The sequence below is a fragment of the Bos grunniens genome, chromosome 1 (assembly GCF_055505025.1).
Source record: "Bos grunniens cultivar Pamir isolate PY7600 chromosome 1, Bosgru_T2T1.0, whole genome shotgun sequence".
In the NCBI taxonomy this organism is placed as follows: Eukaryota; Metazoa; Chordata; class Mammalia; order Artiodactyla; family Bovidae; genus Bos; species Bos grunniens.
Genome location: NC_141165.1, coordinates 5722351 through 5746945, shown reverse-complemented (window position 1 = coordinate 5746945; position 24595 = coordinate 5722351). Strand labels below are relative to the sequence as shown.

At 42.9% G+C, this 24595-nt stretch overlaps 1 protein-coding gene across 2 annotated transcripts in view; it reads right to left on the bottom strand.

Annotated features, from left to right (window-relative positions):
* The window catches only part of COL6A5 (collagen type VI alpha 5 chain), a 150609-nt gene that overhangs the window by 56586 nt on the left and 69428 nt on the right, over positions 1 to 24595 (bottom strand). The window contains exons 17-31 of one of the 2 annotated variants that reach the window (XM_086416162.1): positions 24486 to 24539; positions 22245 to 22307; positions 21546 to 21611; positions 21067 to 21120; positions 17116 to 17151; positions 16591 to 16653; positions 13590 to 13652; positions 12520 to 12582; positions 10651 to 10713; positions 9162 to 9212; positions 8831 to 8866; positions 6852 to 6914; positions 2954 to 3016; positions 783 to 818; positions 626 to 662 (exon numbers count right to left, since the gene is read on the bottom strand). In XM_086416162.1, coding sequence (XP_086272288.1) covers positions 626 to 662; positions 783 to 818; positions 2954 to 3016; positions 6852 to 6914; positions 8831 to 8866; positions 9162 to 9212; positions 10651 to 10713; positions 12520 to 12582; positions 13590 to 13652; positions 16591 to 16653; positions 17116 to 17151; positions 21067 to 21120; positions 21546 to 21611; positions 22245 to 22307; positions 24486 to 24539 — 811 coding nt within the window. Of the gene's footprint in view, positions 1 to 587; positions 663 to 782; positions 819 to 2953; positions 3017 to 6851; positions 6915 to 8830; positions 8867 to 9161; positions 9213 to 10650; positions 10714 to 12519; positions 12583 to 13589; positions 13653 to 16590; positions 16654 to 17115; positions 17152 to 21066; positions 21121 to 21545; positions 21612 to 22244; positions 22308 to 24485; positions 24540 to 24595 lie in introns of those variants that run through there. The other variant, XM_086416152.1, reaches the window with a different exon arrangement.

The window sequence follows — 24595 nt, the reverse complement described above, 5'->3', positions numbered from 1 at the left end:
CTCTTATTTGTTTCCAGTGTGTTTCTCTGTGTGTGTGTGTACATATAGGGGTTTCCCTGGTGGGTCAGTGGGAAAGAATCTGCCTGCCAATGCAGGAGACTTGGGTTTAATTTCTGGATCAGGGAGATCCCCTTGAGAAGGAAATGGCAACCCACTCCAGTATTCTCGCCTGGGAAATCCCATGGACAGAGGAGCCTGGTGGGCCTCAGTCCATTGGGCCACAAAGAGTCGGACACGGGACACGACTGAGCAATCAAGCAGCAACAGCATATATATAACCTCAAACCGCCATGGTCACCCTTTTAACATCATGCCCTCCCGGCCCTGTTACATAACTGCTATACGTGTGAACTAAGTCACACACCTCTTGAGCTGGTCACATCATATCTCACAGGCGTGTTTTCTCTCCCTCTAGAAAGTACACCTCTGGGCCAAGACCTGTGCCTTTTCCTTCCTCCTTTGTCATGAGCTGTTCCCACAGCAGGCACTCAGAGCAGGCCCGCTGCCAAGGACAAACGGCTTCTCCACCAGCGAGTCCAGCCAACTGATTCTGCATCCCCACACGGCTTTCGTGCTAAGTGCCCTCGCCCATCACCGATGCCCTAAGACACACACAGATACTCACGACTATGGTCCCGCGTGAACTGGATTAGATCACATTGCTGTACGTGGAAAAGGAGAGAGAAAAAAAGAAATATTACCACAGTGACTTCCAAGTGGCCATATTCATTTCCCAGGGAATGGGCTGCATTTTGTGTGTGTGTGAATAATGAGATACATACAGAATATACGGGCTTCCCTGCCATTCCTTTAGGGCCCTAGGAAAACAAACACAGAACAAGTTATTAGTAGAAGAACTGGAGTCTTCATCGCTGCTTCCTCACACACACCAAGAGCGTAAACCTTTCTGTTTCAGTGTGCGATCAACTAAGCTAATATCTACCTAGACTGAACTGAATGGTTTTTCTAGGACGACAAGAAGGAAAGAAACAAAAGTATTTCTTAACGATATGTGTACTGCAGATAGAACATTTAGATGGCATTTCTTGTAAGAATACTTAAAATTATAAACAGTAAGCTTCCCAAGGAATACCATGAAGGAGAGACATTTACTGAGTATATTTAAATTTATGGCAGCGGCACACAGCCACCCCATATGTGAAAAAGGCAATTACATAGCAAAATGGACACTCCACAGGAGAGCATGCACACCAAGCCCGTAAATCCTGAAAGGCGTTGGGTGGAAGGAGTACAGATAATCGCGTGAGATGAGTCAAGGAAGGCTCCTAAACACACTCAGCCACCTTTCTTGACACTGTGAGTTTTTCTCTTTTTCTCTTTTAATTCCTTTTATGAGGATCAGCCTTCTTCTTGGCATTTAGTTCTTAATATGTTTGCACATATGAACCCTTTTGGGCAGCTAGTGAAAGCTAGGATGCTGGCTTCAGAAAATGTTATCACATGTTCATGACTGCTATACGTTTCACTGACTCTCCCGCCAGAAGCTCAACTACTGACGTCAGTGTAAGAGCTTCTTTCTAAACGACAACTTGAGCATCCGTCCATCTATCCGTCCATCCATCCAATCAACAGCTAAATATCTACTGAGTGCTGAGGCACCCCTCTGTGTGCTGCTACTGTTAACCAGAACTGTGATGGTATCCATGATTTTACCCTCTGGGAGCTTATTTTCTTCCTGATCCAAATCAGGAAATATGCATCTCACTAAAAGTTGCAGAGTCTCATTCTTCCCTTTACAAGTGACAGCAGAAAGCAGAAAAGAATGCTCAGCCATTTAAACAGAAGGAGGAACAGTTTCCAACTAATGAATAGGCTAGACAGCCCACATCCTACAGAAGACCAGATGGCAAAGAGTAGGTCCCAAGACTTGGAATAACTTGGAGCAACTTCTTCCGGAGAAGCTAGGGGCCACAGGCCTGAGACAGAGAAGCCACAGTCTAGACCAGCATGGCCAAACACAAGAGCAGGAAGATGTGGGACCCCCAGGGCGAGCTCCAGAATCTGGAAAGGAGACCAGTCCAGACTGACCCAGGAAATAGATTCTCACCCATGTGACTAAGAATAGTCACTAGTTCCTTCATGCAAAAGAAAGAAAAGGTTATATCAGAGTATCCTTTACTCTAGTTGATTCTCATTCTATTACAGACTCAGTTTTCCATAAAAGATCCATGTTTTTGTTTTCTTTATAAAGTTGCAAGTTAAAGAGCCCCTCGAGGTAGTCAGAAAACAGTCACACTGTACAAAACAAGAGAAGCAATTTCTCCTCTCCCATACACACTGCTTTCTGCACCTCACACCCAAAACACAGGCACTGGCAACATTTAGCTCCTACTTGACTGTTCTCTTTAGGAGGGGAGAAACAGGTTAATAAGTCATCACACTGACACAAAAGGTGCTAAATAGAGATGTGGATATCTTGCCCGTGAGAGATGTGCCTGGCTCTGCTCAGGAATGCTTCTAGAGGTAACTGAATTCCTTGTAATTCAATCAGAGAGGAAAGCTGCAATTTTATCTCTATATCTCTTTAGAATCTAAATCATGAGTTCAGGAAGGTAACAACAGTGGCTTGGGAAACTCTGATCAACTTGTCAGGACACCTTAATGAAGCTTATGCAATTCTATTCCTATTTTAAAACTTCAGTAAAAATTAACAGTCACAGCTCGTATTTGTATGGAAACTTTATAGTTTACAAAGAGCATTCACATTTGATTATCTGATCCTCACAGCAGCTACCTTTGGAGATGGTTCAAACAGGACACGTCATTACCATCTTAGAAGGAAACTAATAGACCCAGGGACCTGTCCAAGGGCACCCAGGCAGCAAGGAACAGAACCTGGACTTGAACCCTGTTTCTGACTTTGAGTCCTGTGCCCGTTCCATCGGGCATCCTAGGAAGCCGCACACGACTTAGTTCTCCTGAGTGTACTCACTCTCCGTCCAGGGGGGCCTTGGCTTCCAGGAGAGCCCGCTTCACCTTTCAGGCCTACCGTGAGCTGCAGGGAGAAACATACATGAGTTTCCACATCCTCTATCCATGGGGACTCCCTAAGCCCTAATGAGACCTTATAATTGCTTAAAAAAATTTAGAAAAAGCAAAAATAATTCACGTCAAGCAAGTTCCTTACTTTTAATATAAACAGTCATCCTTTTTACTCATAGAACTCAAAGAAGAAATAATTTTCCCAACAGTTCATTGTTGGTGTCTAGAAATACAACTTATTTTTGTATGCCTATTTTGTATCCTGCAACTTTACTGAATTTATTAGTTCTAACAGCTTTTTGATGAAGTCTTTAAGATTTCCTACCTATAAGATAAGTTCAGTTCATGTCAGTTCAGTCACTCAGTCGTGTCCGACTCTTTGCGACCCCATGAATGGCAGCACGCCAGGCCTCCCTGTCCATCACCAACTCCCAGAGTTCACTCAGACTCACATCCATCGAGTCAGTGATGCCATCCACCCATCTTATGCTCTGTCATCCCCTTCTCCTCCTGCCCTCAATCCCTCCCAGCATCAGTCTTTTCCAGTGAGTCAACTCTTCGCATGAGGTGGCCAAAGTACTGGAGTTTCAGCTTTAAGATCATGTGACTGCAAATAGACACTTCTACTTCTTCCCTTCTCATTAGAATGACTTTTATTTCCTTTTCTTGTGTAATCCCTCTAGCTAGGACTTCCAGTACTATGTTGAATAGGGTAGAGAAAGCAGACACCTTTGTCTTGTACCTGGTCCTAGCAGGAAAGTTTTCAACCTTCCATCATCGAGTGTGATGTTAGTTGCAGATTTTTTGTATGTGACCTTTATTATGTTGATGTACGTTCCTTCTATACCTAATTTGTTAAAAGTTTTTATACAGGAAAGATGCTGAATTTTGTCAAATGTTTTTTCAGCATTTATTGAGATGATTCTATAATTTTTATCTTTAATTCTAAATAGCCATTCTTCAGTTCAGTTCAGTCACTCAGTCATGTCCGACTCTCTGTGATCCCATGAATTGCAGCACGCCAGGCTTCCCTGTCCATCACCAACTCCTGGAGCTTGCTCAAACTCATGTCCATTGAGTCAGTGACTCCATCCAACCATTTCATTTTCTGTCGTCCCCTTCTCCTCCCACCTTCAATCTTTCCCAGCACTGGGGCCTTTTCCAATGAGTCAGTTCTTCTCATCAGGTGGCCAAAGTATTGGAGCTTCAGCATCAATCCTTCCAATGAATATTCAGGACTGATTTCCTACAGGATTGACTGGTTTGATCTCTTTGCAGTCCAGGGGACTCTTAAGAGTCTTCTCTAACACCACAGTTCAAAAGCATCAATTCTTTGGCACTCAGCTTTCTTTATGGTCCAACTCTCACATCCATACATGACTACCAGAAAAACTATAGCTTTGGCTATACGGATCTTTGTCAGCAAAGTAATGTCTCTGCTTTTTAATATGCTGCCTAGGTTGGTCATGGCTTTTCTTCCAAGTAATAAGCATCTTTTAAATTCATGGCTGAGGTCACCATTTGCAGTGAGTTTCAGTTCAATTCAGTTCAGTCACTCAGTCATGTCCAACTCTTTGTGACCCCATGAATCCCAGCACGCCAGGCCTCCCTGTCCATCACCAACTCCCGGAGTTCACTCAAACTCATGTCCATCGAGTCGGTGATGCCATCCAGCCGTCTCATCCTCTGTCGTCCCCTTCTCCTCCTGCCCCCAATCCCTCTCAGCATCAGGGTCTTTTCCAATGAGTCAACTCTTCCCATGAGGTGGCCAAAGTATTGGAGTTTCAGCTTCAGCATCAGTCCTTCCAAAGAACACCCAGGACTGATCTCCTTTAGAATGGACTGGTTGGATCTCCTTGCAGTCCAAACGACTCTCAAGAGTCTTCTCCAACACCACAGTTCAAAAGCATCAATTCTTCAGTGCTCAGCTTTCTTCACAGTCTAACTCTCACATCCATACATGACCACTGGAAAAACCATAGCCTTGACTAGACGGATCTTTGTTGGCAAAGGAATGTTTCTGCTTTTGAATATGCTATCTAGGTTGGTCATAACTTTCCTTCCAAGGAGTGTCTTTTAATTTCATGACTGCAGTCACCATCTGCAGTGATTTTGGAGCCCCAAAAAATAAAGTCTGACACTGTTTCCACTGTTTCCCCATCTATTTCCCATGAAGTGATGGGACCAGATGCCATGATCTTAGTTTTCTGAATGTTGAGCTTTAAAATAACTTTTTTACTCTCCTCTTTCACTTTCATCAGGAGGCTTTTTAGTTCCTCTTCACTTTCTGCCATAAGGGTGGTGTCATCTGCATATCTGAGGTTATTGATATTTCTCCCAGCAGTCTTGATTTCAGCTTGTGCTTCTTCCAGCCCAGCATTTCTCATAATGTACTCTGCATATAAGTTAAATAAGCAGGGTGACTATATACAGTCTTGACATACTCCTTTTCCTATTTGGAACCAGTCTGTTGTTCCATGTCCAGTTCTAACTGTTACTTCCTGACCTGCATATAGGTTTCTCAAGAGGCAGGTCAGGTGGTCTGGTATTCCCGTCTCTTCCAGAATTTTCCAGTTTATTGTGATCCACACAGTCCAAGGCCTTGGCATAGTCAATAAAGCAGAAATAGATGTTTTTCTGGAACTCTCTGGCTTTTTTGATGATCCAGCAGATGTTGGCAATTTGATCTCTGGTTCCTCTGCCTTTTCTAAAACCAGCTTAAACATCTGGAAGTTCATGGTTCACGTATTGCTGAAGCCTGGCTTGGAGAATGTTGAGCGTTACTTTATTAGTGAGTTTGTAGCCCCCCAAAATAAAGTCTGTCACTGTTTCCCCATCTATATGCCATGAAGTGACAGGACCGGATGCCATGATCTTAGTTTTTTGAGTGTTGAGGTTTAAGCCAACTTTTTCACTCCTCTCTTTCACTTTCATCAAGAGGCTCTTTAAATAGACATTCTTAGTAATTGGTAAACATCCATTTCCTTCCTAGCCTCTTCATCTAGTGACATCCTTTGCTCTGGCACTGGCTGTGCATTTAAATCTAAATCAATTATAAGCTAGAATTAGCATTTTAAAAAGCAAATATAGTACAGCATGTGGAGATCTAATAAAATCTTGCCATCTTCAAAGGATCAAACAAGAAAAATAATTCCCCACATACATTAGGACATGGGTTGGCTGTATCAATCCCCATAATTCAAGGTAATGGAAATAGATGCTAATGAAAAATATCCAGCCAGGTGTAAACTGGATCTACTGAATTACATCTCTTTCACAATGTTAATGATCATTGATATAACACTCAATTTTAAAATGAAAGGATGCTTGTCTCAGCGTTTCGTTTTTCAATAACTATGACACTCTGCACTTTGCTATTAGAACATCTCAACAGACTCCCTTAAAATGAACACCTCAAGTGACCATGGCTCTAGGAACCAGAATTGTCAGAAAATGCTCCAGGACACAGTGGGAAGATGTCAGCTTCTTCACAGTGGAAGATTTCCACTCACAGGGTTAATAATCTGGGCTTTAATATATGTCTTAGAAAAGACTGGAAGACACTGGCATTTATTGGAATAGCTTGTTATCACTCTGCAAAAACTTAAAATAGTTCAGATTCATGCAACCATAGAATTTTGGAGCTCAAAGTGACTTTTGGTGTCCTTAGGTTTAACTCTCATGTTACAGCAATAGAGACCCTGAAAAGTTGTGTTGAAGTTCACGCAGCTAGGAAGTGGCATTTCAGATGACCCTGGGTTGGATTGACAATCCACATTTATAATTATAACATAAAAGCCAGATCTTCAAAGAAATATTTATTATTTCTGCAATTATAGACCACTTACTGTGAATCCCCTAAATCCTTTGGGTCCAGGCCCCCCAGGAATTCCAGGATCACCAGTATCACCCTGAAGATTCAAATATAAGACATCAAGATGTTAAAATGCTTGCTATGAAAATATGAAAATAATTCTCTCCAAACCAAAACCTAACTGATTTTGTAACTATATCACATACTAAACATTAAATATATCTCCTCTTAGCATTTAGAACTAAGTCTAAATGACACACTTAGATATTCCCCAAACTATTTTAATTGTCTGAGAACACAAATATTTATGCATAAATATAAATCCAATGGCTATTCCATCAGTGACTAAAAATACCTAGAGAGAACTGCTTGAAAATCAAGGAAAACATATGGGGTACTGACTTTATAAAGTACCAAACAACGAATTACTTCCTAAATTCCTTAGTCGTTTTTCAAAAAGTTAAAGGTAAAAACAAATTTATTCTGACTTGGGTGGAAAACTAATTTAGCCCTTAATCAATAAGCTAATTTCACATTTATCTGTAAATTGAAATATGCTAATTTTCTCTTTATCAGCAAATTAGAAAATTGGTCCTTTACAATGAGAACTCCTATCCTAAAAGTTATTTATATAGTCCCTACTTGTACCCTTCTGCACCTAGAAAGAATCTCTTTTGGTAATTCATCATTTAAAAGCACGATTAAGGGGACTCAAAACTTGGCTATTTTCCTATACTGAGGTTGAGTCAATTAGCTTAGACATTCTATTTTTTCACCCATATTTTCCATCAATGATTGGAAGCCACTCTTCTAGACAGGATAATTTTATTTATTTATTTGACTTTTTTTTGAAGTATAGTTGATTTATGATGTTAGTTTCAGGTGTACAGCAGAGTGATTCAGTTATACACATACACACACATATATATATATTCATTTTCAGATTCTTTTTCCTTAAAAATTTTTACAAAATATTGAGTATAGTTCCCTGTACTATACAGTTGGTTATCTATTTTATACATAGTAGAGTGTGGAGAATCCCATGGACGGAGGAGCCTGGTAGGCTACAGTCCATGGGGTCGGTAAGAGTCGGACACGACTGAGTGACTTCACTTTCACTTTTCACTTTCATGCACTGGAGAAGGAAATGGCAACCACTCCAGTATTCTTGCCTGGAGTATCCCAGGGACAGAGGAGCCTGGTGGGCTGCCGTCTATGGGGTCACACAGAGTTGGACACGACTGAAGCGACTTAGAAGCAGCAGCAGCAGCAGAGTGTATATATTAATCCCAAACTCCTAATTTATCACTCCCCAACTTTCCCCTTTGGTAATCACACATTTGTTTTCTGTGTCTTTAGGTTTATTTTGTAAATAAGCTCATTTGCAAGATTTTTAAAAGAAATCTTATCACAGAATTCCAGTGTATAGAACAAATATAACCTGAGCTACTCTGATTGAACTGGAAGGGGCGTCTGGTCGTAGCCCTTGGAGGTCAAATTCAGGCTGATAGGCAATGAGGAATTCTAGAAGATGTTTGATCAAGAAAGTAACATAACAAAGCTATACCTTGGAAAAAATCAGGTGACATTAGTGTTTTGAACTAACTGAGACAGGTTAAATTTGGAAGTAGGAAACCAATGAGAAGACTCTTGTAATATTTCAGGAAAGAGGAAGTGAAGCCGTGATAATGAAGGGCAAAGAACAATAGCAGAAGCCAAGAGTTTTGCATGAGATCACCAGGGCAGAGAAATCAAGAAAAAGACAAAGGAGTGAACTTGAGAGGGTACCTAGAGGTAGGGTTTCAAGACAAGGAAAATCAGGCAGTGAAGGACATCTTTTCCAATTTAAGGATTCATAGGAGTTAAGTGTGGTCCTTTCTTTCATGAAGCTCAGGCAACCAATTATCCTGCCTTTTTTTTTTTTTCTGTTTCATTCAGATCTACTGACTTATCCTCCTTCTCATATAGAAGGTCAAGATCACGGCAAGTTTGACAAGTTCATGTGCACCATACCTTTTGGCCCATATCTCCAGGGAATCCTCGTGGACCCTGCAATTTTCAGCAAAGAATATAAATAAATCAACATACCATTTCTATAGTATAACCGTTTCTTCTATTATTAAGTTTGATGGTTAAGAATATGCCTGCAGTGCAGGAGACCTGGGTTTGATCCCTGGGTCGGGAAGATCCCCTGGAGAAAGGAATGGCAACCCACTCCAGTATTCTTGCCTGGAGGATTCCATGGATAGAGGAGCTGGTGGGCTACAGTCCATGAGGTCACAAAGAGCTGGACACAAGTAACAGACTTTCACCAATTAAAGAAATAATCGTTTTCCATATTTACCTTGACTCCTTTTCCTCCCATAGGACCATAGCCTGGGATGCCATAGTCACCCTGTGAACATATGAGTTTATTTCAGTTTCTTAAGAGTGAAAATTAATTGTAACTTATAATGGGGAGATTATGGTGTCAGGAGCAAAGCCCTGGGGACTTCCGGGTAGAGGGGGCCTGACGACCTTGAACTCTTAAAATATGCATGTTGCTTAGTTTTCTGCATTTCCTGGTATGGCTCTGGTACTTCACCAGCCAGCTCTGCTTTTCAGACATTGCAGGAGGCAGAGGGATGGCCATTTAGACTAACAGATCAGTAGTGGTTACTTTCCTGGAAAATTAAGAGCTAGTCCAAAGAACACTGGGTGAGGAATTCCTCAAAGAAGAATTATAAATGGCCAATAAACATATGGAAAATTGTTATCCTCACTAGTAACCAAAGAAATGCAATTTGAAACAGTAATGATATAAAATTGGTAAAGATGAAGGAAAAAAAGGACAATGACTATTGTTGGTATGTATGCCCTGAAGTGATGACTTTTCCTGAATAACAACAATTCATACCTTGTTTGAATTTTCCTAAGGGCATCTTGCAATAGGGTTTAAAGCCTTAATTAAATATGTACATATTCCTTGACCTAGCTATGCTACTTCTAGAAATTTCTTTGTAGAAATTAATTTTGGCTTCATCCAAAAACTTAGATACATATAAGAATGTTCATTGGTGTGCTATTTAAAACAGTGAAAAACAGAAAGTAAACTGCATATCCAGCAATAAGAAATCGGTCAAATGAGCTAAGGTACATACACATTCAGTAGAATATTTTGAAGCTATTAAAAGCAACACTGAGGGGAAAATGTAATGACTTGGAAATATGCTCATGATACAGTGTTAATAGGGAAAAATAGAAGTTTTTTGGTATCCCAGGATATTAATGTTACATATTGCAAAATGGTGGGATTATGGGTAATTTTTCTTCCCCATTTCCCATGTTTTACGCTTACCTGATTTTCTACAATATCTATATGCAACATTTTAATAAACATTACTTTTGAGAAGAAAATAAAATTTTTCCTATATTGGTGGCTCAGTGAGCTACTGAGATCCTGGAACAGCCAGAGATACTAAAACAGATACCCTGTTTCTTGATCCTTCTTGATCCTCCCCTCTTCTCATCACTCTGGAGTTTTGCAGGAACTCAAGAGAAATTGGCAGTCCTGACTTGCAACTTACAAGGCCATATATGTTGTTAACATACTGAACTCATCCGTTATCCTCTCTGCATTCCACTTTCCTTGTTAACAGCTGTTCTCCCCTTGTTTCAGCAGACAGACCAGCTGCAGAATGAAAGCTGCAGGGAGCCAGAGGAATGTCCTCACATCTTCCTCGGAGGTCCCAAAACATCTTCAGGATGCAGCTGCTTGAACTGATCGTATCAGCCCTCTTCCCTTCACTGAGCCCTCGGAACTGAGACAGGGTGGGGGTTCTTAAACCTCGTACCTGCTTTCCTCGCTGTCCCACTTGCCCCGCTGGCCCTGGATCTCCAGGAATCCCAGGTTCTCCCTAGTGAGTGAGGCAAGAAGAGCTTCAGATCAGTAAAAATCATGCCTGATTTCCACCATAGGACATTCTGTCTGTTTGCTGGGGATACTTTGTGTTCTCCGTGAGGGTCCAGTACTCAGTAAGGAAAGGGAGTGTAGGAAACAATGGATAATGTTCCCAAAGGCGAGTAGGAAACACTAGCACAGCCCAAGGCTGGACTCAGCACTGCTTTCCCATGCCCTAGACGGACTAATGGGGATGGGGAAGAGTGGAAAATTTACTCCAGGGAGAGTGAATTCATTTGCTGATTTATTCACACATCCAGCAATTATTTACTGTCCTGGAAAAGGAACTGTTGAACACAGCTGAGATGGTTCTGCCCTCATCAAGAACACTGGTTAGAAGAGAGACAATTAGGCGATTCTACACCACATGATGAAGTTCAGGGTGCCATGGCAGCAGAGAGAAGGGGACTCTAAGTCAGACTTGGTGGGGTTGGCAGGCTGGCTGCCTAAAGGAGGGAAACAGGGATGCTGAGGCTTAAAGTATGAGTTGTGCGAGCTGGAAGAAGGACCAAGGGAGGAATGAGTATGGAAAAGGGAAGGGAAAGTGAAAAGCCGGGGCAGCTACACAGGAGCAAGATGAGGGAGGAAGCTTTAGAATTAAATAGGGTCAAAGAGCCTTCTAAGCTACTTGACCAACCTAGACAGCATATTAAAAGGCAGAAACATTACTTTGCCAACAAAGGTCCATCTAGTCAAAGCTATGGTCTTTCCAGTAGTCATATATGGATGTGAGAGTTGGACTATAAAGAAAGCTGAGCGCAGAAGAATTGATGCTTTTGAACTGTGGTGTTGGAGAAGACTCTTGAGAGTCCCTTGGACTGAAAGGAGGTCCAACCAGTCCACCCTAAAGATCAGTCCTGGGTGTTCATTGGAAGGACTGATACTGAAGCTGAAACTCCAATACTTTGGCCACCTCATGCGAAGACTTGACTCATTGGAAAAGACCCTGATGCTGGGAAAGATTGAGGGCGGGAGGAGGGGACGACAGAGGATGAGATGGCTGGATGGCCTCACCTACTTGATGGACGTGAGTTTGAGTGAACTCAGGGAGTTGGTGATGGACAGGGAGGCCTGGCGTGCTGCAGTCCATGGGGTCACAAAGAGTCAGACACGACTGAGTGACTGAACTGAACTGAACTGAAGCTACTGGAAAGTTTGGAGATTTTCCTTAGGGCCACTGGGAAATTAGGACCAGTGATATAATTTCTGGGACCCACATGGAAGCATGGACCCTTAGCCCAAATGCAAAGACCTTCCAGACGGTGAAAGCGGAGCATGAAGTCAAGCACAGTGCCTTCAAAGTGAGGCCCCCTGTATGACTGAATGGATATCAGGCCCGTGAAGCTGCCCTGGAGGAGGAGCCTAAAGGTTTTGAGCAGGGGAGTGAGATACTGAACAGGCCAGTGGTCTGTTCTCTAGGGATCTCCAGGAAGGACACTTCCAAGAAACAGGTTGAGTTAGACAGAGGACTGCATGCATGAACAGATTTGAGTTCTGACATCCCCCATGTCCCTGGCCGACTCTGCCACAAGTGCCTTGATGCATTCAGAAAACCAGGGAGTTGAGTTTATCAGAGTTGCTTTATGATAGGTGAATAAACCGTGTCTCTCCTAGTGAAATGAGGCGATTTCACAGAGGAAGGAAAAGAATTTATTGCAGAAAATGGGTAGTTGATGGTGCCAGGATCATGTGAAGAATTAACATGAAAATCAAAAAAATGGGGCTCCCCTTTTCTCAGCATTTGAAACCTGTAGGAATTTACCTTTTTCCCCAAAGGACCAGGCCTTCCAACACTCCCTTTCTCTCCCACTGGTCCAGGAGCACCCTGAAAGAAAACAGGAAACACAGATGTTGGCACTGTAGCAACTCATACAAAATCCGTCAGAACAGATTGGCTTTTCTTTGTGTCATTTCTACCGACTTCTTGATACTTGCTTAAGAAGAGACCCAACCTGAAACCAGACGCCTTGGGCTTCAGTCCTGGTTAAAGGAGCCCAAGTCTTCATTTACAGGGATGTGGCTAGTCCAGATGGGGCCTTAGTGAGAAATGAAAATGGCACCCCAGACACAACACACGTTATTTCTGAATGTGCCAACTTTGTAACGAACTGATCTTGCTAGAACAAGACATGGTGCTGTCCTTGTCACTTTTGTGCTCTGCGCCACCCATGTGTGTGAAAAGGATGCTGAATGTGTCCTGAACCTGCAGAGGGGGCCAAAAGGTCTCTCACAAACATGGTGGGAAGATCACTAAGCAAACACAGGTACCCTTGCCTTCTAGACTCTCGCCATCTGCACTGAAAAAGTGAACAGATTCAGAACGTTTTTCATATGAATCTCTTCTCATACACACTCTCATTATTCACCATCAGAAACTCAGGAACCAAGTATCTTCAGGGAATGAATTCAAAGCTGAACTTTGGAATCAAATAAATTTGGGTAGCAAGCGATCTTGGTAGAGTCAGTTTCAAATATCTCTCGTCAATGGAGACAGGCATGGCACAGATAATTTTCAAAAGTTAGAAAAGCCTGAATAATGTATCAGGTTTTTAAATGTTCCTGAGTTAGCGTGATGTGCATTCTCCTAAAGGCTTACTTCAGGCAGATAAAGTAGGTCTGTGCTTTCCGAATCAACCCCAGGGAAGAAGAAGGGGGAATGAACAAGGGATCTGAGCTGTGCTAAGTACTTTTTCCCCATTTTGTCCCAAGTGAATCCTCAAGTGAAAGACTCCACATCTAGATAATATAAAATAATCTCTGGGCGAAGATGTTTTTGAAGCAAGAGGAGAAGGAAGGTTGCAGGCCACTGACAAGACCACCTTAGTCACGCACCTGAGGTCCTTTGCGTCCCTCGCTTCCCTTCTCTCCTTTCCCGCCCGGAGGTCCACTGGCTCCCTTTGGTAGTAAAAAAAGAAACAAAATGCAATGAAGTCAATGAAAAGTGACTTTCTTTGCTGCTGCTCTTGAAAGACACGCATGGAAAAGCACCAGTCCAGCCCTTCAAGCAGTTTAACACCATGATTAAGCTTGTCTCGGAAGAGAAGGTGCTGGGAGGTCCAGACTCAGTGGAGCAGCTTTTATGAGAAATTCCCTGCCTGGGTATAAGACCTTATCCCTCTGTAAGGGGTAGAAATGGAAAAGAGACTTGAAGAGGAAATAAAACCCACAGAAGAAGGAAGCGAGACACAAACAATAGGCAGATGGACTTCTTTGATGTGGCAAGTTATTGGGCCAAAGTACTTCAATGTGTAAAAGAGAAAGCAAGTTGTTCTGAGTTAGCACAAAAGGACATTTTCACAGCAGATCTCTATCAGAGGAATTAAAACATATTTTCTGCTGTACTTCCCATCAATTGCTTGGTTCTCATATGGTTCTCTTGCACGGAAGGGGAAACTGGCGGTGCTGGTGCAGCTTCTCATCACCAGAACAGCAGCTGTTCTGAGCCAAGATGTTTGGCTTCTCAGGGCAAATGGTGGTCAGAGCCCCTGGCCCACCTTGGTTCACAGCCTGAGCATCATAGAATCCTGGAGGGGCTGAGGTAACATCACTCCTCTCCCGACAAAGGCTGGGGATGCACTGAGGCTGGCTGTCATGTCCGGCTGTTTGCAACCCCATGGACTGCAGCACGCCAGGCCTCCCTGTCCATCACCAACTCCCGGAGCTTGGCTCAAATACATCCATTGAGTCGATGATGCCATCCAACCATCTCATCCTCTGTTGTCCCCTTCTCCTCCTGACTTCAATCTTTCCCAGCATCAGGGTCTTTTCCAGTGAGTCAGTTCTTCTCATCAGGTGGCCAAAGTATTGAAGTTTCAGCTTCAGCATCAGTTCTTCCAATGAATATTCAGGACTGATTTCCTTTAGGATAGACTGGTTGGATGTCCTTGTGGTCCAAGGGACTCTCAAGAGTCTTAACCAACACCACAGTTCAAAAGCATCAATTCTCCAGCACTCAGCATTCTTTATAGTCCAACTCTCACATCCATACATGACTACTGGAAAGACCATAGCTTTGACTAGACAGACCTTTGTCATCAAAGTAATGTTTCTGCTTTTTAATATGCTTTCTAGGTTGGTCATAGCTTTTCCTTCAAGGAGCAAGTGTCTTTTAATTTCATGGCTGCAATCACAGTCTGCAGTGATTTTGAAGCCCAGGAAAATAAAGTCATCCACCGTTTCCACTGTTTCCCCATCTATTTGCCATGAAGTGATGGGACCAGATGCCATGATCTTAGTTTTCTGAGTGTTGAGTTTTAAACCAGCTTTTTCACTCTCCTCTTTCATCAAGAGGTTCTTTAGTTCGTCTTCACTTTCAGCCTTAAGGGTGATATTATCTGCGTATCTGATGTTATTGATATTTCTCCTGGCAATATTGATTCCAGCTTGCACTTCATCCAGCCTGGCATTTTGCATGATGTATTCTGCATATAAGTTAAATAAGCAGGGTGACAATATACAGCCTTGACGTACTTTTCCCTGTTTGGAACCAGTCAGTTGTTCCATGTCCAGTTCTAACTGTTGCTTCTTGACCTGCATACACATTTCTCAGGAGACAGGTAAGGTGGTCTGATATTCCCATCTCCTTCAGAATTTTCCATACTGTATCGTAATCTATATAATCAAAGGCTTCGGCATAATCAGTAAAGCAGAAGTATACTTTTTTCCTGGAAATTTCTTGCTTTTTCTATGATTCAAAAGATGTTGGCAATTTCATCTCTGGTTCCTCTGCCTTTTCTAAATCCATCTTGAACATCTGGAAGTTCACGGTTCATGTACTGTTGTAGTCTGGCTTGGAGAATTGTGAGCATTATTTTACTAGCATGTGAGATGAATGCAATTGTACAGTAGTTTGAACATTCTTTGGCATTGCTCTTCTTTGGGATTGGAATGAAAACTGATCTTTTCCAGTCCTGTGGCCACTGCAGAGTTTTCCAAATTTGCTGGCATATTGAGTGCAGCACTTTCACTGCATCATCTTTTAGGATTTGAAATAACTCAACTGGAATTCCATCACTTCCACTGGCTTTGTTCGTAGTGATGCTTCCTAAGGCCCAATTGATTTTGCATTCCAGGATGTCTGGCTCTAGGTGAATGATCGTCTAGGTTCACGACATTATACAGGAGGCAGTGATCAAGACCATACCCAAGCAAAAGAAATGCAAAAAGGCAAAATGGTTGTCAGAGGAGGCCTTACAAATAGCTGAGAAAGAAGAGAAGCAAAAGGCAAAAGAGAAAAAGAAAGATATACTCGTTTGAATGCAGAGTTCCAAAGAATAGCAAGGTGACCAACTCCCCTTGTGCTAAAGCCACTCTCTTGGGTGACCCTGGCATATTTCTGACATGGAAAAGAAAGAGATGTTGCAACTCCAATGCCCATCTCACTAATGATGTGACTAAGAGAAAATGCAGATGCCCCAAATGGAGCCCTATCAGTGATATTCTGGAAGCACTGTCACCCCCTGTAGAGCTAGCTTCAGAAGAGGTGAGTAACAGTTGCCAATTTCTAACTTTCCTTTATGGGAGTCTGTGTTCAGGATCTCACTTAAGTAAAACCAATTTGTTGATCCGGATACTGATTAGTGACGAAGTATTAAGGTCTCAATAATTCATTATGATTAAAATGCAGACACGATGCCAGGTACACACAAGAGCAAGCTTTCCTCATCAGTGAGCTGCAGAAATGGGGCAAAGCCATCTACCTGCAAAGGGAAATGCAGAATCCCTGAGACATGTACCAAGGAGAAGGGCAGGGGCAACTTTATTTTTATACAGAACTACATCTTCCCATCAGAATAGCAGCATTATTATCAGTATTATAAATATTCCAACACACCTGTGATCCTTGCAATCCTTCAGCTCCTGATTCACCTTGAGGTCCAGGTATGCCCGGTTCCCCCTGATGGATGAGTTCTCAGGGTTAAGATTCTCTTCACACAGTTTCCACATAGGTTTTCCCTTCATAGTACTAGTGCTCCACGGCATGGTACCTGAAACTGTCTTGTCTAACTTGGATCGTGCCCCTCTTTGCCTAGGATTGTACTCTTCCATGCTGTCTAAGGATTGAACTCCGGGCCATTGCTTACTCTAAAACAGAATTTCACTGTCTTGCAGTCAAAGCCCAGGGTGTGTGAACAGCAGAGTCTGCAGAACTGTGCAGGTCCGCTGTCTCTGAGGTGTTCATGAAGGAGGCTTGCCTTACTCTAGGTCTGTCCTATGTCTGGCAGCCTAATTGATGGACACTGGATCCACCAGTTGGGAAGGCCCATATCCAGTGCTCTGCACTTCCTGCAGCACCCTTATCAAATGCTAGCTCATTGGCCCCACCTCCCATAGAGGACAGGAGAGAAAGGCTACTCACCAAGGCACCCTGGACTCCCCTCTGGCCTTCTCTTCCCTGGATCAGAAAAGACAGAGGGTTAGTGAATGGGTGTCTAGATGGAGACTACTTAGAGGCAATCCGACTTCTCTTGCTCTTGACAGACAGAGTAACAGGCAGCTTGTAGAAATGACTTCCCCGAGCCACTCTCCAAAGACAAGCTTACACACCAGGCACTTAATTACTAACTAACATTTGGGGGATTGATTGCAAACCAATCTAAAAGTCATTACAGACTCAGCTCTAGGCTGACAACCCTGGCAACTATCTGGGAGGCTGTTTGGAGAATCAGATCATCCCAGAGCACCTGTCTGATGCCCACCCACTCAGGCAAATCCCACAAAGTCCTGTCTGCTGATCAGAGGTTTCCTGCCTGAGCACAAGCTGTGCCATATCCTCTGCCCTCTGTCCCAGCCCCTGATCATATATTAGGGGAGAGTGAAACATCATGACACACAGTGCCCCTCATGGGCCCAAGGGGTTAGACTCCATGGAATTCTCCAAGAGGAACATGGCCAGTGGGGTCCATGTGCTGGTACAATGCCACCATTAGGGTCGTCAGAGAAAAGCTGGCCTGAAGCCAAAATCCAGCTGCACATCTCCAGAAGCAACTTCACGTTGCCAGGGCAGGCTCTCCACCTAGTGGCTATCTCTGCTTTCCAGAGGGTGGCTAAGCCAGAAGAAGATATCCAAGCCCCAGATCCTAACTTTTTTCCTGAAAAGCTATGATGAGGTCTGTCTTCACCGCTCACCTCCCAGTTCTGCCTCACTGAGTTCCAGAGGGACATCTCACCTATCAATCTACTTTGTGTCGTGATAAAAAACTATGATTACTTCATGTCCAAAACAAATACTTAAAAATATTTTTTTTTCCTACATTCATTTGGAAAGGTAGCCATGAAACGATTGCAGAACAGCTGTTTCTTTCAACTGCCCAGCTCCTGAATCTTCTTAGAATAAACCACCTGACCAAATATCCCCTCCACCGGGTTGGCTAATGATTAGAATTCCTCCACGATTAGAGTACTTGATTTAGGTACTCTTTGCTTATAAAGTGCAAATACCCATTGAGAGAAGCTGCCCTTTGTAATCTGTCAGCTGTTTGATGTGACTCACAGAACTCTTGACAGTTGAAAGTGGAGAAGAACAGTAAATAAAGTTTGAAGTCACTCTTTCATGATGTCGTAATTCTGTCTTCATTAAAAAGCAAGGATAAAATAGCATTCCTTCTGTATTCAGACAGTACAGCACAATGGTTAGGGATGTGTCTTCAGAAGTCAGATGGCTGTGAGCTCAGCCTTGCTCTTTGAAGCCTGGGTGGCACAGAGCAATTGCACAATGAACCTGAGCCTGGCTGGTTAGGAGTGAGACAACCTGGTTCAAACCCCAGCTCCGACATTCACTACCTGTTCTAATCCTGGCCAGTTTGTCCAGTGTCTCTTGCTTTTTCTCATCTGTAAAATGGCTATACTCATAATTTCTACCTGATAGATTTGTTACGAGGATTAAACAAATTAATATTTGAAAATGACTTGAACTGGACCAGGCACAAATTAGGTGCTCTAGAAGTATAAATACTATTATCTATAAGCATTCCTTGTGCCTGATGGGCCAAAGGCAATGGGCCTGGAAGAAAAATGTGTTAGTCACTCAGGCATGTCCAACTCTTTGTAACCCCATGGACTATAGTCCACCAGGCTCCTCTGTGCATGGAATTCTCCAGGCAAGAATACTGGAGTGGGTTGCCATTTCCTTCTCCAGGGGATCTTCCTGGCTCAGGGATTGAACCCAGGCCTCCTGCATTGCAGGCAGATTCTTTACTATCTGAGCCACCAGGGAAGCCCCCAAATGGGCCTGGAACATGTTTTCAAATGGTCTGGTTCTTAGTACACAGATCCATTGCTTTCTCAAGAGCTGGGGCAGCAATTCAATTTAAATAGATTGAAATTGTATCACCCAAGAGATGTCTTAGGTTTGCTTGTGTTTTTAGCATTTGTCATCCATTTAAGATCCTCTGACCATCAGAGAGAATTCTAGCCTTCACTGGAAAGGTGAAAGAGAAGTAGAAAAGCCACTGCTTTATATCCATCCATGTTGCCTTGTTTAATTCAAGAGGAAAGAGGTTAGAGGAGGAGATGGGCGGGGAAGTAGGTGAGGATGGCAGAAACAAGCTGAGCCGCCTGTCTATGCAGTGACTTAAAGTCAATGGTTGGTTTGTCCAAGTAGTAATCCTTTAACTGGCTCCACCACCTCTTTTTTTAAAAGGTGCTGATTGATGGTGACTGCTATAAAGCTGTTTCAAACCAACAAAACTACATGTTTATCTTTAAGATTTATAGCATTTGGTTCATCTTGCTGATCTCCTGCTTCCTCTGATTAATTTCAATTATCTTGTGTGGAGAGGAGGGCAACGTCCCAAAGAATTTCACTAGTAGCATTGGGAGGCCTAAGTCATCCAGCGGGAGACCTTTTCCCTTAAGAACTGAGTCAAGATAAACAAAGGCAGGAGGAATTAAAACATTCACCCGTTATCTCTCCCAGAGAGAGAGGCAAAAGCCACAGCTTTCAAAGTGGCAGGAAGATTCCAAATTTATAACAGAAAAGGAAGCCAAGTGTTTCCAGTATTCCCTTGACCAAAACCCAGGACCAAATCTAGGATATTGTATGTCATTTCTTTTTACTATCTCTGTCTGAGTGCATGATGAGTGGGTTTCTAATACATTATAAACATACTCTCTAATTTCAGTAGTCCACAAAGGGAAAGTGGTTTCTTGGCTGTTCTTTAAAAAGAAGGGGAGATCCAACATTTCTGTCTTCAGCTTGATCTCACACGGAATGTGCGCAGCATCTCAAGGTTGCCACTGGCTCAGCCCTAATCGCCAATGTTCTGGTTTATTCAGGAAGAATTTATTATTATCTGTGATGTATCTTTCCCACTGGTGATATACGAAGAGGAAGAGAGTATATCTGAGTGTGAGTCGCTCAGTCATGTCCGACTCTTTGCGACCCCATGGACTGTAGCCAGCCAGGCTCTTCTGTCCATGGGATTATTCCAGGCAAGAATATTGGAGTGGGTTGCCATTTCCTTCTCCAGGGGGTCTTTCTGACCTAGGGATTGAACCGGATCTCCTGCACTGCAGGTAGATTCCTTACCTTCTGAGCGACCAGGGAAGATATATATTTCCTAATGTTCTTTAAAAAGCTCAAAGAGGCTGAGCTACTGGAGGAGGATTTTTATATGAAAATCATTGGCTCTCTCCAAAGGCATTTAAAAGCTTCCAGAAGGTGGAAAGGGGAAAACACACCATCACAATGTTTCTCAACCAGGAGCAATTTGCCGCCCATCATGATTCTCGACTGAAATCTGGCAAGATCTGCAGACATTTTTGGATGCCACAACTCAGGAAAGTGGGTGCTACTGATCTCTAGTGTGTAGAGACCAGGGATGCTGCAAAATATCATATAATGCATAGGAAAGCCCCTCAAAACAAAGAATTGTGAAAGTGAAAGTTGCTCAGTCGTGTCCAACTCTTTGCGAGCCCAAGGACTATACAGTCCATGGAATTCTCCAGGCCAGAATACTGGAGTGGGTAGCCTTTCCCTTCTCCAGGGGATCTTCCCAGCCCAGGGATCAAACCCATGTCTCCCACATTGCAGGTGGGTTCTTTAGCAGCTGAGCCACAAGGGAAGCCCAAGAATACTGGAGTGGGTAGCCTATCCCTTCTCCAGTGGATTTTCCCAACCCAGGAATAGAACGGGAGTCTCCTGCATTGCAGTTGGATTCTTCACCAACTGAGCTATCTTGACCCCGAATGACAACAGTGTCAAGATAGGACTCTTGGATCAGTTGACTGCAGGGACACATATTCTGAATGCCTCTGTGGCATCTTCAGGTGATAAGGAGGGACAATAAATGTCCATGGAAATACTTACCCTGCTCCCTCTGGAGCTAGGACTGCCTTGTGTCCCTTTCTGCCCGGTTCTACCCTGGAAAGAAAATCATTCCCCCAAGATCATAAGGCAAAAGATTCTGAAGAAGTGACAAAGGCATCAGCATAACAACATCAAGTACCATTAAACTGAACAGATGCGTCATGCCAGAATATTTCTGCATATTAACCCTATTGGGTATACATGTATTAAAGAGGAAAATGATATCGCAACATGCATTGCTATGACTAGTTTCCCCATATAATAATATCACCTGCCAGAAATGTGATGATTTTCCCCATAGAGATGTTAGCTACTACAGGCATGCCTGATTTTAAGAAAATAAGGCTCTCTTAAACTTAGGAGTGATTGTTCAATTATAAAAAAGGGTTATGTATTTTACTAAATAATTTAGGCTTTAAGAAAGCCTCAGCTCCATAACAGAATTAATCAACTCATATACATTAAATAGATCCAATTACTTGTCTTCCTTGTTCTCCTTTGGAGCCCTTCTGTCCTTTGATGGTACTGCTTTGTCCTGGATTACCCTAGAGGAAGATTTAAAGAGTACTTCAGAAACAAGAAATATCAGCCTTTTTTAAATTTTCTCAAAATAGTACAATGTTCAAGAACTAAGCTAATCTGGGCTAAATAATGAGAGGTGGGAGAAAATTCTCCATGTTTGAAACACAATTTTTTTTTTAAAGATGAAAGTAAATCTGAAGGAGGCTTAGTGAGAAATGAAGAGTTACGAGTGCTTGCTGAGCTCACAGTGGTTCTCCGTCCTCTATACTGGCAGCTTCACTAGTGCACCCATCCAGACAGGCCCATGCCACTCACTCAAAGACGTAGCAAGACTCCCCTGTAATCGAGTCTGCATGAGGGAATCTACAGGATTGAAAACTCAGTAAGCAAAATTATGGAAATTTCGTTCCCAAAGGAACTTGAAAGTCTGAAAATGAATAAGATGGCATTTTTGTTCCCATCTCTGAGTTTTTTATATATAATCAGCCCAGACCATATGCAGGCTTACCTCAACCAAATAAGCCTCAGTCAATACCTACTACACCCCTCCCAAGTCATGTGTTTGCCTACAGGTGAGAGGAAACACAAGAGAAAAAAAAGACAGGAAATGTGGAGTAACTACACAATTCAGGACCATCTGGGCCCCAGAAACTTACAGGATCCCCTGGGAAACCCTTGTCCCCATATTCCCCAGGGGGGCCTCTGGAACCTGGGCTGCCCTGAAAAAAAATAAATAAAATGAGCTCCAAGTTAGCTTGCAGGAGGGTGTTAAAATATCAAGTGTTGTGGCGACTGTAGGGGAGAAAATCCATCAGACAAAATGATTCACATTCCTCTCTCCCAGCTAGATTCTTTTCAGCCTCTCAAGCAGAACCAAGCCCAGTTCGAAACCTACGGTCAGGACTATTTATAATGAGGCTGAGAAAAGGTAAAAGTTCTCATGGTCTAGCACCGCCCTCTAGAACCTTCCGCAGAGATGGAGAGGTTGTCCATCCACACTGTCCAGTACACTAGCCCCTGGCCATCGATGGCCGTCAAGCACACGACAGGAGAGCAGAAGTTTTCATTTTAGTTAACTTGAATAAATCTGACATCCTGGAGCCAGAGCCACGGTGAGACAAACAAGATACCAAGGGTACAACATTTGGGCAGGCACCCACTCTACATCACTCTGAGAATAAGTGCTTCCGTAAATTTTGCACGCCAGGACCTCACTCCAGCCTGGACCCTATTACATCCTTAATGTGTCTTTTGTCTGTTGCTTCATTTGAAGGCTTCAGCACTTCTCACCCTGATTACTACAGATCCACCTCTCATCTTTGCCTTGCATCTATGTCATCCCCAACACATCCTCCACGCTACCGTCATGCAATAGTTCTAAAAATGCAAATTGGATTGTGACCTCCTTGCTTAAAATCTTTTAAGGCTCCGCATTCCCAATGATTGTGATCCAGACGGCTTCTCCTTGGCTCACCAGTGCCTTTCCCAGCTCTTCCCAACTCCTTTTGAACCCCAGCTCCCTCCATCTGAACCCTAACGCTCATAACAGGCAGAACAACTTTCAGGGCCCCCCCAAGCCTCCGTGTCTTTGCTTAAATGGATGGATAAGAAAGTTGTGGTGCATATACACAATGGAATATTACTCAGCCATTAAAAAGAACACATTTAAATCAGTTCTAATGAGACGGATGAAATTGGAGCCTACTATACAGAGTGAAGTCAGAAAGAAAAGCACTGATACAGGAACGATGACCTTATATGCAAGACAGCCAAAGAGAAAAGACTTTTGGACTCTGTGGGAGAAGGGGAGGGTGAGATGATTTGAGAGAATAGCACTGAACCATGTATATTGCCATATGTGAAATAGATGACCAGTGCAAGTTCAATGCATGAAGCAGGCCACTCAAAGCCAGTGCCCTGGGACAACCCAGAGGGATGCGGTGGGGAAGGAATTGAGGGGGCTTCAGGATGGGGAATGCATGTACACCATGGCTGAGTCATGTCAATGTATAGCAAAAACCACCACAATATTGTAAAGCAATTAGCCTCCAATTAAAATTTTAAAAAACCGCTCCCTCTGTCTGGAATGCCCTCTCTCCACATCTTGCTAATTCCTATTCATCTTCAGTTCAGGGATCATTTCCTCCAGAAAGATTTCCTGCACTCCCTCCCCACTGTTCTCTGGGACCACACAGTCGCCTATAACATGATCCCAACCACATCCTGCGTTCCATTAGCTACTGATATCTCTGTCTTCCCAACCACACCAAAGGATCCCTGAGGACAAGGACAGTCTGGTTAATCTCTGAGTCTTCTGTACATAACTCAGTGCCTGACGCACGCCAGGTATTCAAAGTATTTAATAAATAAGTGAATCAGAACATAAAAGGAGAGCTGCTTGGAACCAAAGAGGCACACATTAATGAGTGTTGAAGTGAACTGAAAATAAATAAACATGTATATATATATATATATATATATATATATATATATATATGTATCATTGTGATTTGCTATATCAAGTCCACCAAAATAATTCTGTCTCATTCTCTTGCTTTTTTTTTTTTTTTTGGATGCAATAAAGGAAACAAATTGCTGATGGGCAAATGGATTCACTTGCAGACTTCTGAAAAGATTCTTGCAAGCAGATTGCAATCTTGCAAAAGATTCTTGCTCACAGGTTCTTGCAAGCCTTGGATCTTTCTAGCTTGGAAATTCTTGAAAATCGCATAGTTACCCACTTGCCCCAAATGGGGATGCACCATCTATTCAGTGGTAATAGGCTTCACTGTATGCCAGTCAGATGTCCACTTTCTTCCTCCCAACCTCTGACACACTACAGTTAAGACTACCTCTAATGCCAAATTCTCCTTCTTTGATGTATGAAAAAGTGTTACCTGGGAACCTGGATCACCTTTTTCTCCCTTTTTCCCAGGAAGTCCATGAAAGCCCTGAAAGAAGACAATGCAAACGAAATTCCCATTAAAGAGATACATTGATCTGATGA